At 44.7% G+C, this 14,248-nt stretch overlaps 1 protein-coding gene across 1 annotated transcript in view; it reads right to left on the bottom strand.

The window, feature by feature from the left end:
- Positions 1 to 14,248, bottom strand: part of LOC129855546 (myomegalin-like) — a 137,775-nt gene that overhangs the window by 59,193 nt on the left and 64,334 nt on the right. The window contains exons 8-9 of the mRNA XM_055923328.1: positions 13,100 to 13,199; positions 4,604 to 4,657 (exon numbers count right to left, since the gene is read on the bottom strand). Of these exons, the coding sequence (XP_055779303.1) occupies positions 4,604 to 4,657; positions 13,100 to 13,199 (154 nt within the window). The remainder of the gene's footprint in view (positions 1 to 4,603; positions 4,658 to 13,099; positions 13,200 to 14,248) is intronic.

The raw sequence follows: 14,248 nt of genomic DNA on the forward strand, positions 1-14,248 counted from the left end.
TGCAAGCAAACATAAATTGAAGAATAGAATAGAAGACTAAATCTCAATATTTGGTATTTTATTAAGATCCCCATGAGCTACTGCTAAAGCAGAAGCTACTCTTCCTGGGGTCGACTCAAAACATTACATAATACATAACTGTCACACTCTGGCCTTTGTTATATTGATTTTCTTTATTAGTTTAGTTAGGTCAGGGTGTGACATGGGATGTTTGTGTGTTTTTGTCTAGTTTAGGGTGTGTGTATTGTTTAGGGGGTTTTGTAGTAAGTATGGAGTTGTGTTCAGTGTAGGTGTTTAGGAAAGTCTATGGTTGCCTGATTTGGTTCTCAATCAGAGACAGCTGTTTATTGTTGTCTCTGATTGGGAGCCATATTTAAGGCAGCCATAGGCTTTAGGTGTTTGTGGGTAATTGTCTATGTTGAACGTTAGTAGCTTGTGTGTGCACTTTCGTGTATAGCTTCACGGTCATTTATTGTTTCGTTAGTTTTGTAAGAGTGTTTCGTCTTCGTCTAATAAAAAGAAGATGTATGTCTCTCACGCTGCGCCTTGGTCCGCTTATTATGTCGATCGTGACAATAACATTAATAGATAAGTACATCACAAAGACAGAACTACATACATGTAAAATAAGAAAACACACTTTCATATATTTATGCCTTCATAATCATGTGATTCATAGACGCTGCTGAATGCAAGTGGAACACACGAAAACGGAAATGGAAATCCAATAACAAGGACGTGCGTTGCAAATAGGCTGAAACTTTCCACTAAATTCCCCTGATGTGAATAAAGCTAATTACTGCCAGTAAAGGGTATCCTGGGGTAAAGTATAGACTTTTTACAGTTACCACCTGCAATACGAGATGCAAGTTCCATTACAGCTAAAACAGACAACATTTCATACTTTTTCCACAATGCCATGGCAATTAAGCAAGAGTGGATTAATCAAATCACATTTTATTTGTCACATACACACGTTTAGCAGATGTTATTGCGGGTGTAGCGAAATGCTTGTGTTTCTAGCTCCAACAGTGCAGTAATATCTAACAAGTAAAATCTAACAATACACACAATCTAAAGTAAGGGAATGGAATTAAGAATATATAAATATTTGGACGAGCAAAGTCTGAGCGGCATAGACTAAAATACAGTAGAATAGAATAGAAGTCGGAAGTTTACATACACCTTAGTCAAATGCATTTAAAATCAGTTTTTCACAATTCCTGACATTTAATTGTAGTAAACATTCCCTGTCTTAGGTCAGTTAGGATCACCACTTTATTTTAAGAATGTGAAATGTCAGAATAATAGTAGAGAGAATGATTTAATTCAGCTTTTATTTCTTTCGTCACATTCCCAGTGGCTCAGAAGTTTACATACACTCAATTAGTATTTGGTAGCGTTGCCTTTAAATTGTTTAACTTGGGTCACATGTTTTGGGTAGCCTTCCACAAGCTTCCCATAATAAGTTGGGTGAATTTTGGCCCATTCCTCCTGACAGAGCTGGTGTAACTGAGTCAGGTTTGTAGGCCTCCTTGCTCGCACACGCTTTTTCAGTTCTCCCTACAAATGTTCTATAGGATTGAGGTCAGGGCTTTGTGATGGCAACTCCACTTTGTTGTCCTTAAGCCATTTTGCCACATCTTTGGAAGTATGCTTGAGGTCATTGTCCATTTGGAAGACCCATTTGCGACCAAGCTTTAACTTCCTGACTGATGTCTTGAGATGTTGCTTCAATATATCCACAATTTTCCAAATTCTTATTTACAATGATGGCCTAACCCAGCCAAGCCCTAACCCGGATGACGCTGGGCCAATTGTGCGCTGCCCTATTGGACTCCCAATCACGGCCGGTTGTGATACAGCCTGGAATCGAACCAGGGTCTGTAGTGACGCCTCTAGCACTGAGATACAGCGCCTTAGACCGCTACCCCACTTGGGAGCCCGAACTATGGGGTTGAATCGTGAGCTATAGTCAATGAACAGCATTCTTACATAGGTATTCCTCTTGTCCAAATGGGATAGGGCAGTGTGCAGTGCGATGGCGATTACATCGTCTGTGGATCTACTGGGGTGGTAAGCAAATTGAAGTGGGTCTAGGTTGTCAGGTAAGGTGGAGGTGATATGATCCTCGACTAGTCTCTCAAAGCATTTCATGATGACAGAAGTGTGTGCTACGGGGCGATAGTCATTTAGTTCAGTTACATTACCTTTCTTGGGTACAGGACGAATGGTGGACATCTTGAAGCATGTGGAGACAGCAGACTGATATAGGGAGAGATTGAATATGTTCTTAAACCCTTCAGCCAGCTGGTCTGCGCATGCTCTGTGGATGTGGCTAGGGATGCCGTCTGGGCCTGCAGCCATAAAAAGGGTTAACACGCTTAGATGTCTTACTCACGTTGGCCACGGAGAAGGAGAGCCCACAGTCCTTGGAAGCGGGCCACGTCGGTGGCACTGTGTTATCCTCAAAGCGGGTGAAAAGGTGTTTAGGTTGTCCGGAACCAAGACGTCGATGTCCGTGACATGGCTGGTTTTCCCTTTGTGTTCCGTGATTGTCTGTTGGTTAAATGCGATTGTCTACCATGGTTAAATGCGATGGTTTGCTCTTTCAGTTTTGTGCGAATGCTGCCATATCCACAGTTTCTGTTTAGGATAGGTTTTAATAGTCACAGTATCAGTGTATTCGTCTATTTGGTTCTCAGAGGCTACCCGGAACATATCCCTGTCCACGTGATCAAAACAATCTTGAAGCGTGGATTCCGATTGGTCAGACTTGCATTGAATAGTCCTTAGCACGGGTACTTCCTGTTTGAGTTTCTCTATATAGGAAGGGAGAAGCAAAATGGAGTCGTGATCAGATTTGCCGAAGGGAGGGTGGGGGAGAGCGTTGTAGGCATCTCGGAAGTTGGAGAAGCAGTGATCGAGTGTTTTAGCAGCGCAAGTACTAATGTCAATGTGTTGATAGAACTTCGGTAACGTTTTCCTCAAATTTGCTTTGTTAAAATCCCCAGGTATAATAAATGCAGCCTCAGGATATGTGGTTTCCAGTTTGCGTAAAGTCCAGTGAAGTTCTTTGAGGGCCGTCGTGGTATTGGCTTGAGGGGGAATATACATGGCTGTGACTTTAACCAAAGAAAATTCTCTTGGGAGGTAATACGGTCGGCATTTGATTGTGAGGTATTCTAGGCCGGGTGAACAAAAGGACTTGAGTTCCTGTATGTTATCACAATCACACCATGAGTAGTTAATCATGAAACATACACCCCCCGCCCTTCTTCCTGGAGAGATATTTATTCCTGTCTGCGCGATGAACTGAGAGCCCAACTGGCTGAACGGACTCTGACAGTATATCCCGAGAAAGCAATGTTTCCGTGAAACTGAGTATGTTACAATCCCTGATGTCTCTTTGGATAATAAAGTTGATGAGTTCAGGGTGAGGATTTCCTTCCAGAGACTGAACATTAGCGAGTAGTATACTCGGAAGCGGTGGGTGGTGTGCGCGCCTCCTGAGTCAGACTAAAAGTCCACCTCTTTTCCGCCGGCAGTGTTTTGGAACAGCCTCTGGAATCAGTTCAATTGCCCAGAATTGAAAACGTAAGGCTACTTCCGTAACACTGTTTCTATGATAATATAAGTGAGACACAGTACATGCATGTCTGCATTACAGGGGTAGTCTATATCCCCATAAAGTGATATATTGAAACAATATATTTGAAATAGAACATACGGATACCGGTTCTATGATAATATGAGTGAGATATCTCACTGCTTTTCCCTGAAGAGAGGCATGCTTGAGTATGACCAGAGCCAGGGCGAGTGGCATCTTACGAAGAGGAGAGGGGCTCACCTCATTCACCAATCGACCTGTCCGTCTCCAACAGACGCTGTGACTGGTACTTCAGATAAGAGAATCCGCTCGAGCAAATCCCCATTAAGTGAGATATCGAAACTATATATTTGAAATAGAACCCAGCAAGATATCCTCAGTACTAGAGGGAAAGATGTTAGTGTTAAACAAAATATCTGAGTGACCCAAATGCACCAAGTATTTTGATCCTCATTTGTGTACAGTGTGTGCTGTGTAGGTGTGTATGGTGTGTGTTTGTGTGTTTGTGTGTTTGTGTGTTTGTGTGTTTGTGTGTTTGTGTGTTTGTGTGTTTGTGTGTGTGTGTGTGTGTGGTGTGTCAATGTGTGTGTGTTTGTGCTTGTCTGGTGTGTGAATGTGTGTGTGTGGTGTTGTGAATGTGTGTGTCTGGTCCAGCTATCTTACATGCAGTTTTCCTTTGGTTCCTACAGAGGGCAACCTCTGACCATTTGTCCCAGGGAGCATGGAGCGGGTTGGGAGGGCTTTCATATACCATTGCCTCGCTATCAAACACTACTCCAGGCAATGCTGGCTACAGGCGTTGAATTCAATTTCTCAAAGAGAAAACTTTTGCTTATCATCACTTACATGCAAACTAATGTATTGTAGCCCACTTCCCCACTACAGTGTTCCTGTCTGTGTGTGCATGGTCCAAAAGCTTATGTTAAGCCAATGGAATCAGATTCCCACAACCACAGACATACTATAGGATGGCAGTACTCCTGGCACACATACCTGCATCTCTGGCTGGATACAACTCTTCTCTCGACCCATCTCACCCCGCAGCAACTGTGGACAGAAGACAATAAGGGTGTTAAATAAGTAACAATTTAAAAAATATATAAACTCAAACTTTTGTTCCTCGGAAAACTGTTAAAACAAATATATGAATGACAGGATTGCATGAAATATTTTGAAAATGGCTACGTTTTCTGAGCCAGGATATTATAGATTTCACTACCATTTAAGAGGTACCGTTGAACCAACTACATTCTTGGATTAAAAATAGACATGGAGGCACTCATGTGAGACCTGCTGCATATAACCCATAAAAGCCATCTGTGTTTTTCATCATCACGGTGGCTCTGAGGTATGTTAGCCTAGCATAGGAGCAGGTGCCAGGGTTCCACTGACCTGCTGTACATTCAACATGTTTATAAATACAGGACAGATATGGTAATGGTATCTCAACCACCCGGACAATCTGGGTTCAGCTGTTGGGAAGGGGGACAGGGGGGAGGGGTAGTGCAGAGGGCAGGAGAGGTATGACTAACCGGTGTACAGCGTGACTGACCCATATGTCAGTAGCTAGTTGTGAGTACAGTAGAGTTGGCCCTCGCGTGCCCAATCAAATATCAGAACCAGTACTAGGCCTCTAGTCACAAAACTAAATGTCATCTGATGTCATACTGTATATGTGGATAGGTTATGATTTGTGAGAAGGTGTGTGTAGAATCTGTTTGTGACTGTAGTAATTATTATATACTTTAACCTTTCCTTTAATTTTTTTGACTTTTTACCCCTTTTTATCCCCAATTTCGTGGTATCCAATTGGTAGTTACATTCTTGTCTCATTGCTGCAACTCCCGTACGGGCTCGGGAGAGGTGAAGGTCGAGAGCCATGCGTCCTCCAAAACATGAACCAACCAAGATGCACTGCTCCTTGATGCAATGCCCGCTTAACCCGGAAGCCAGCTACACCAATGTGTCGGAGAAAACACCGTACATCTGGCGACCGTGTCAGCGTGCACGCGCCCGCCCGCCACAGGAGTCGCTAGAGCGCGATGGGACAAAGACATCCCTACCGGCCAAACCCTCCCCTAACCCGGACGACGCTGGACCAATTGTGCGCCGCCCCATGGGTCTCCCGGTCGCGGCCGGCTGCAACAGAGCCTGGACTCAAACCAGGATCTCTAGTGGCACAGCTAGATACTGCGATCCAGTGCCTTAGACCACTGCGCCAATCAGGAGTACTTGAACCTTTTCACACGTACCAACGAACGGGTGTGATCATTCTACAGTGGTCCCTGGAGCGTACGATCAAACCGGTTTGATTAGAACACTTATTTAGAATGTCCAGTTTCGATTGACGCAACAGTCAGAATTTGAGGAAGCCACACTGTTTTTTCACAGAAACGTTTAGCACAAACACAGTCCTTACAAAGTTATGTCCTGAATGTGACAAGTTTATTTTTGGACGCAATGTTCAGACTTTCACAGAAGAAGTAGCTACAGCATACACAATCATCCAAACCGTAAAATGTAAACTACTTTAGTCCTAACGCTAACTGAGGAAATATTGAAGTAACACAAGCGGTCATATTTAGATATCTCTTGGTTGATAGAAACCACAATATGAATTAGCTAATAGCAATTACTATTTATAATTCATCACATCACGGGTCAGCTCAACATTGATTGAAATAATTGAGTAAAACACTTTCTAGAAATCATAAGTAATCCGATGATGAAGCACCGCCATGTTTGTTTTTAGCGTCAACCAAAGATAATAAGAGGAGACAAGATGAGTTTGGTCTGTTTGCAGTATGTATGTTGAAGGGGGTGTGTCGTCTACGATCATTCACTTCCCTTCATTCACTTCCAGAAGTTTACCCGAAAGATGAGTGAACCATTCCTTCACCTCATTATAACATCTTTGGTCTGACAGACGTTTACGTGACACACAGAATGCATTGTATTATGTAAACAAACATGGTGCGACACATAGCTGGCAAATAGCTTAGCATTAGCTCATTATAATCAGTACAACCTTCAAAAAAGTATTTTACACACATCATAGGTGTCCATGACAATCTATGCAATAATCATAATGATTTATTTGTCACCAGAACTTGAAAACATGAATAAAACTGTAAATACATTATGCTCCATACATACATACAGCCGGAAGATTACATACACTTAGGTTGGAGTCATTAAAACACATTTTTTAAGTCGGTTAGGACATCTACTTTGTGCATAACACAAGTCATTTTTACACTAAGTTGACAGTGCCTTAAACAGCTTGGAAAATTCCAGAAAATTATGTCATGGCTTTAGAAGCTTCTGATAGGCTAATTGACATAATTTGAGTCAATTGGAGGTGTACCTGTGGATGTATTTCAAGGCCTACCTTCAAACTCAGTGCCTCTTTGCTTGACATCATGGGAAAATCAAAAGAAATCAGCCAAGACCTCAGAAAATAAATTGTAGACCTCCACAAGTCTGGTTCATCATTGGGAGCAATTGCCAAACGCCTGAAGGTTCCACGTTCATCAAACAATAGTACAGTCGTGGCCAAAAGTTTTGAGAATGACACAAATATTAATTTTCACAAAGTCATATACTCCAGAATGTTATGAAGAGTTATCAGATGAATTGCAATTATTTGCAAAGTCCCTCTTTTCCATGCTAATGAACTGAGTCCCCCAAAAACATTTCCACTGCATTTCAGCCCTGCCACAAAAGGACCAGCTGACGTCATGTCAGTGATTCTCTCGTTAACACAGGTGTGAGTGTTGACGAGGTCAAGGCCGGTGATCACTGTCATGCTGATTGAGTTCAAATAACAGACTGGAAGCTTCAAAAGGAGGGTGGTGCTTGGAATCATTGTTCCTCCTCTGTCAAACATAGTTATCTGCAAGGAAACACGTGCCATCATCATTGCTTTGCTCAAAAAGGGCTTCACGGGCAAGGATATTGCTGCCAGTAAGATTGCACCTAAATCAACCATTTATCGGATCATCCAGAACTTCTAGGAGAGCGGTTCAATTGTTGTGAGGAAGGCTTCGGGGCACCCAAGAAAGTCCACCAAGCGCCAGGACCGTCTCCTAAAGTTGATTCAGCTGCGGGATCAGGGCACCACCAGTACAGAGCTTGCTCAGGAATGGCAGCAGGCAGGTGTGAGTGCATCTGCACGCACAGTGAGGCAAAGACTTTTGGAGGATGGCCTGGTGCCAAGAAGGGCAGCAAATAAGCTACTTCTCTCCAGGAAAAACATCAGGGACAGACTGATATTCTGCAAAAGGTACAGGGATTGGACTGCTGAGGACTGGGGTGAAGTCATTTTCTCTGATGAATCGCCTTTCCGATTGTTTGTGGCATCTGGAAAAAAGCTTGTCCGGAGAAGACAAGGTGAGCGCTACCATCAGTCCTCTGTCATGCAAACAGTAAAGCATCCTGAGACCATTCATGCGTGGGGTTGCTTCTCAGCCAAGGGAGTTGTCTCACTCACAAATTTGCCTAAGAACACACAGCCATGAATAAAGAATGGTACCAACACATCCTCTGAGAGCAACTTCTCCCAACCATCCAAGAACAGTTTGGTGACAAACAATGCCTTTTCCAGCATGATGGAGTACCTTGCCATAAGGCAAAAGTGATTACTAAGTGGCTCGGGGAACAATACATGATATTTTGGGTCCATGGCCAGGAAACTCCCTAGACCTTAATCCCATTGAGAACTTGTGGTCAGTCCTCAAAAGGCGGGTGGTCAAACAAAACCCCACAAATTCTGGCAAACTCCAAGCATTGATTATGCAAGAATGAGGTGCCATCAGTCAGGATGTGGCCCAGAAGTTAATTGACAGCATGCCAGAGAGGATTGCAGAGGGCCAACACTGCAAATATTGACTCTTTGCATCAACTTCATGTAATTGTCAATAAAAGCCTTTGACACTTATGAAATGCTTGTAATTATACTTCAGTATTCCATAGTAACATCTGACAAAAATATCTAAAGACACTGAAGCAGCTAACTTTGTGGAAATTAATATTTGTGTAATTCTCAACTTTTGGCCACGACTGTACGCAAGTATAAACACTATGGGATCACGCAAATGTCATACCGCTCAGGAAGGAGAAGCGTTCTGTCTCCTAGAGATGAGCGTACTTTGGTGCGAAAATTGCAAATCAACCCCAGAACAACAGCAAAGAACATTGTGAAGATGCTGGAGGAAACAGGTACAAAAGTATCTATTTCCACAGTAAAACGAGTCCTATATCGACATAACCTGAAAGGTTGCTCAGCAAGAAAGAAGCCACTGCTCCAAAACTGCCATAAAAAATCCAGACTACAGTTTGCAACTGCACATGGGGACAAAGATTGTACTTTTTGGAGAAATGTCCTCTGGTCTGATGAAACAAAAAGAGAACTGCTTGGCCATAATGACCATCGTTATGTTTGGAGGAAAAAGGGGGAGGCTTAGAAGCCGAAGAACACCATCCCAGCCGTGAAGCACGGGGGTGGCAGCATCATGTGATGGGAGTGCTGTACTGCAGGAGGGACTGGTGCACTTCACAAAATAGAGGGCATAATGAGGTAGGAAAATGATGTGGATATAATGAAGCAACATCAAGAGATCAGTCAGGAAGTTATAGCTTGGTCGCAAGTGGGTCTTCCAAATCGACAATGACCCCAAGCATACTTCCAAAGTTGTGGCAAAATGGCTTAAGGACAACAAAGTCAGGAGTAATGGGCCAAATTCACCCAACTTATTGTGGGAAGCTTGTGGAAGGCTAACCAAAATGTTTGACCCAAATTAAACAATTTAAAGGCAATGCTACCAAATACTAATTGAGTGCATGTAAACTTCTGAGCCACTGGGAATGTGATGAAAGAAATAAAAACTGAAATAAATCATTCTCTCTACTATTATTATGACATTTCACATTCTTAAAATAAAGTGGTGATCGTAACTGACCTAAGATAGGGAATTTTTACAAGGACTAAATGTCAGGAATTGTGAAAACTGAGTTTAAATGTATTTGGCTAAGGTGTACGTAAACTTCCGACCTCAACTATACATAAATACTGTGGCAGATGGCAGGGAGAGGTGAGGGGAGTGGTGATTGAAGGGAGATATCTTGCAGCCCGCTGGCTCCACCCAGAGCCTTATATGGACTTCCTGCACCAACGAGGCAAGCCTGTGGAATCATTAAGGCATGGAGTGCTTTGGGATAAAAGAGGAAGTGGGCTACACAAATGGGAAGAGGGCTGAGAGGAAAATGTGTGTTATGGAGAGTGTGAGAAGAGAGAGAATTATCTGTGTGATTACCATTGTGACCTGGACTGTCTGATTACCCCCACTGTGTACCGAACAGGTTTGGCTGAGGACCTGCGTTTTAAGACTACCCCTGGAGAACGGAACGGACAATGAGAACGGATTGTGAACTGGTTGCTGAATTCACCCCTTTCCCACAGTGTGCATATCTCCCTAATAAATTCCCCATTTGTATTCTAGTTGTGCTCCGTGTGCCGTGTTTGGTTATTGAACTTGGTGACGTAGAAACCACACCCCCTTGAGTGGGCAAAGCAAACCAAGCTCAATAACTAAACAGACTGGTGGAGGCGAACATAGTGCAGCAGGCTATGCATCGGGAGCTGCTGGAGGAACAGCGTCAGCAGACTGCTCTCCTGCGAGCTGAACTCAGCCAGCTGACACCCGCCCAGGCCGGCGTGGCTGCAGGCGCAGCAGTCTCTTGTCCCAAACCCAGTAGGTTTATACTCATGCTGACGACATCAAGGCTTACCTCCAAGCCTTCGAGAGGACGGCGGCTAGGGAGAAATGGCCCCATGAGCAATGGTGCCTGCTAGCACCCTTCCTGTCAGGCGTGTCAGTTCGACGCCTACCCCATGCCCCGAATTGATGTACTACTCGAACGGCTAGGAACCGCTCGATTTATCAGCATGCTCGACGGGTTATTGGCAGGTGCCCTTAGCTCACGAGGCACGGGAGAAAACTGCTTTCGCCACCCCTGACGCGCTGTTCCACTACAAGAAGCTGGCCTTTGGGTTGCACGGGGTCCTGGCCACCTTCCAGGTGTTGATGGACCGGATTCTCCGCCCCCATCGTGAGTACGCGGCGGACTACTTCGGTGATGCTGTGATCCATGGGAGCGAGTGGGAGACACATCTAAACCAAGTGGGCGCGGTATTGAAGGCCTTACAGGGGGCGGGGCTAACAGCTAACCCAAGGAAATGTCGGCTCTGCCTGTGGGAGGCGGAGTACCTGGGGTACACGATCGGGAGGGGATGTGTCAAACGCCAGGTGAAGAAAGCGGAGGCAATTTCGGGACTGGCCCCGTCCCCTCACCAAGAAGCAGGTATGCATGTTTGTGGGGTTGACTAGTTACTACCGGAGATTTATTCCCCACTTTGCCTCCCTAGCCAGTCCCCTGACAGATCTGACCAGGAGCCATCTGCCCGCCCAGGTGACGTGAACCGAGGAGACAGAGAAAGCCTTCCAGGACCTAAAGGGAGCACTTTTCGGGACTCATGCTGGTGACCCCGGACTTTTCCAAACCACTGGTGGTACAGACCGCTGCGTCCAAAATGGGTGGGTGCCGTCCTATCACAGCTACAAGAAGGTGAGGAACACCCAGTCGTGTACATTAGTCGGAAGCTGTTGCCGCAGGAACAAAGATATTCCACTGTGGAGAAAGAATGTCTAGCGATCAAGTGGGCGTTGGAGACGCTGAAATATTTCTTATTGGGATGGCACTAAACCCTCGTAATGGACCATGCACCACTGGTTTGGATGTCACGGAATAAGGACAGTATGGCCCCATGAGCGGGTCACCCGCTGGTTCCTATCCTTACAGCCCTTTGCTTTCTCTGTCGTCCACAGATCAGGTGCAGCCTATGGAAATGCTGATGCCCTCTCCAGGAGGAATGCTCTAGGGAGCTGGACCACCCCTCCCTCCCGGTAGGAGATGAGGGTGGAGGGTGTGTGGCAGGAGGCATGGAGAGGTGAGGGGAGTGGTGATTTGATGGGAGATATCTTGCAGCTCGTTGGCTCCACCCCCGAGCCTTATATGGACTTCCTGCCCCAACGAGGCACGCCTGTGGATCATTAAGCCATGGAGTGCTTGGGGGTAAAAGAGGAATCGGGCTGCACAAACGGGAAGAGGACTGAGAGGAAAATGTGTGAGGAGAGAGAATTGTGTGTGATTACCCATTGTTACATGGACTGTCTGATTACCCCCACTGTGTACCGAACCGGTGTGGCTGAGGATCTGAGTTTTAGGATTACCCCTGGAAAACCAGACAATGAGAACGGATTGTGGACTGAACTGGTCGCTGAATTCCCCCCTTTCTCTCTGCTACCGCACTGCAAGCGGTACCGGAGCGCCAAGTCTAGGTCCAAGAGGCTTCTAAACAGCTTCTAGCCCCAAGCCATAAGACTCCTGAACATCTAGTCAAATGGCTACCCAGATTATTTGCATTGCCCCCCTCTCCACACCACTGCCACTCTCTGTCGTCATCTATGCATAGTCACTTTAATAACTCTACATGTACATACTACCTCCACTAACCGGTGCCCCCGCACATTGACTCTGTACCGGCACCCCACTGTATATACTGTTACTTTTTTTTACTACTGCTCTTTAATTACTTGTTACTTTTATCTCTTATTCTTATCCATATTTTTGGTTAGGTGCTCGTAAGTAAGCATTTCACTGTAAGGTCTACACCTGTTTTATTCAGTGCATGTGACTAATAAAATTTGATATTTGATTTAATTTCCCACAGTGTGCAAATCTCCCTAATAAATGACCCATTTGTATTCTAGTTGTGCTTCGTGTGCATGTTTGGTTTTTGAACTTGGTGACATGGAAACCCCACCACCTTGAGGCTGCTACAATACATCCTGTATGCTCCAGTAGAAACGCAACACGGTACACAGAAAATAAGGCACTTACTTTGATAGGAACGCACACATGTCCAAAGTTATTATGTGTAAGGAAGACCATGCGAGCGCCAGCCAGAGAATGTGACAATTCGTGCAAAACTGCACACGTCTGCATACTTGGATCTGCGGGAAACATTGGTGAAGTGCGTGGGCTCTCCTCGAAGAGAGAAGTTTGTCCTGCTCAGTAAAGCCTCAAACAAATTGTCCGCAACACTGAAATGAGCTCCTTCTATGCGACTTGATGAAGAACACACCTCAATTCAAACTGTTAGAAAATAATTTGAAATTGACAAGTTGAAACATAGCCTATAGATAATTAACAGGCAGCGTGTGTTGACTGTCCTGTTGCGTAACAATCACATTTTAGAACAATGAGTGCATTCTGACATGTGCATAAAAAAAACTCATGCTGGGGCGACCGAACTCACGTATGAAAAGGTTAAGTGAACTGTGAGAGAGAGAGGCTGAGGGGTTGTATATACAATACCGTTGTTATACACTGTAATAAGCTATGTAAAAAAACTGGACTTTCATTTACCTCTGCATCCCTGTCTTTCTTCTGGAGGGAAGTCATGACCTCCAGCTCTCCGACCCGGTGGCTCAGCAACCTCCTCTCCTCAGTCAGGTTCTCTATTACTCTGAGGGAGAGCGAGGGAGAGCAAGAAAGTGAGAGAGGCAGAGAAAAAGACAGCAGCAAGATTTGTGACCTGTTGCCACAAAAGGGCAAACAGTGAAGCACAAACAATGTAAATACAAGCCATATTGATATTATATATTGTTTCCTTTTGTACTTCAACTATTTGCACATTGTTACTACGCTGTACATAGCCATAATACAATGTTTGAAATGTCTATTCTTTTAAAACTTTTGTGAGTGTCATGTTTACTGTTCCTTTCTGATTCATTATTTCACTTTTCTTTATCTATTTCACTTGCATTTGGCAATGTAAACATGTTTCCCATGCCAATAAAGCCATTTGAATTGAATTGAGAGAGCGAGAAGGAGAGAGAGGAAAGTATAGGATTGACTGAATTGAACCACTAAAACTGTGGTAAACAAGGCGTGTATGTTTTATGACTGTTGGGCAGAAGTTCCTAATGAAACAAGCTCTGCAACACCTCTTGGACTGATATCTGTGAACCCCATACCACTCTTTCAGTAGAGGACAGTATGTACGTATGGCACGACTCTGGCACTGTTCCTCTGTCAATTTTATCAGTGTGATTCTCTGCCTCTGACCCTATTACGGGGGCTGAGTCACTGGCTTGCTCGTTCTCTTCCCTCCTTCCTGTCCTCGGAATCCTGCGGTGGGAAGATCTTCGTGGGCTATACACGGCCTTGTCTCAGGGTAGTAAATTAGTGGCCTGTTGATATCCGTTTAGTGGTGTGGAGGCTGTGCTTTGCCAAAGTGGGTGGGGTTATATCCTACCTTCTTGTCCCTGTCTGGAGTAACTTTGGACGGTGCCGCTGTGTCCTGCGATCACCCGTCTGTCTCCTGTATCTATGCTGCAATAGCCTATGTGCCGGGGAGCTAAAGTCAGTCTGTTATATCTGGTGTAATTCTCCTGTCTTATCTGGTGTCCTGTGGGATCTTAGATATGCTCCCTCTAATTCTCCCATATCTATGTCTCTCTCCCCTCCCAGAGGACCTGAGCCCTAGGACCATGTCTCAGGACTCCCTGGCCT

Source organism: Salvelinus fontinalis, chromosome 5, assembly GCF_029448725.1.
Source record: "Salvelinus fontinalis isolate EN_2023a chromosome 5, ASM2944872v1, whole genome shotgun sequence".
NCBI lineage: Eukaryota > Metazoa > Chordata > Actinopteri > Salmoniformes > Salmonidae > Salvelinus > Salvelinus fontinalis.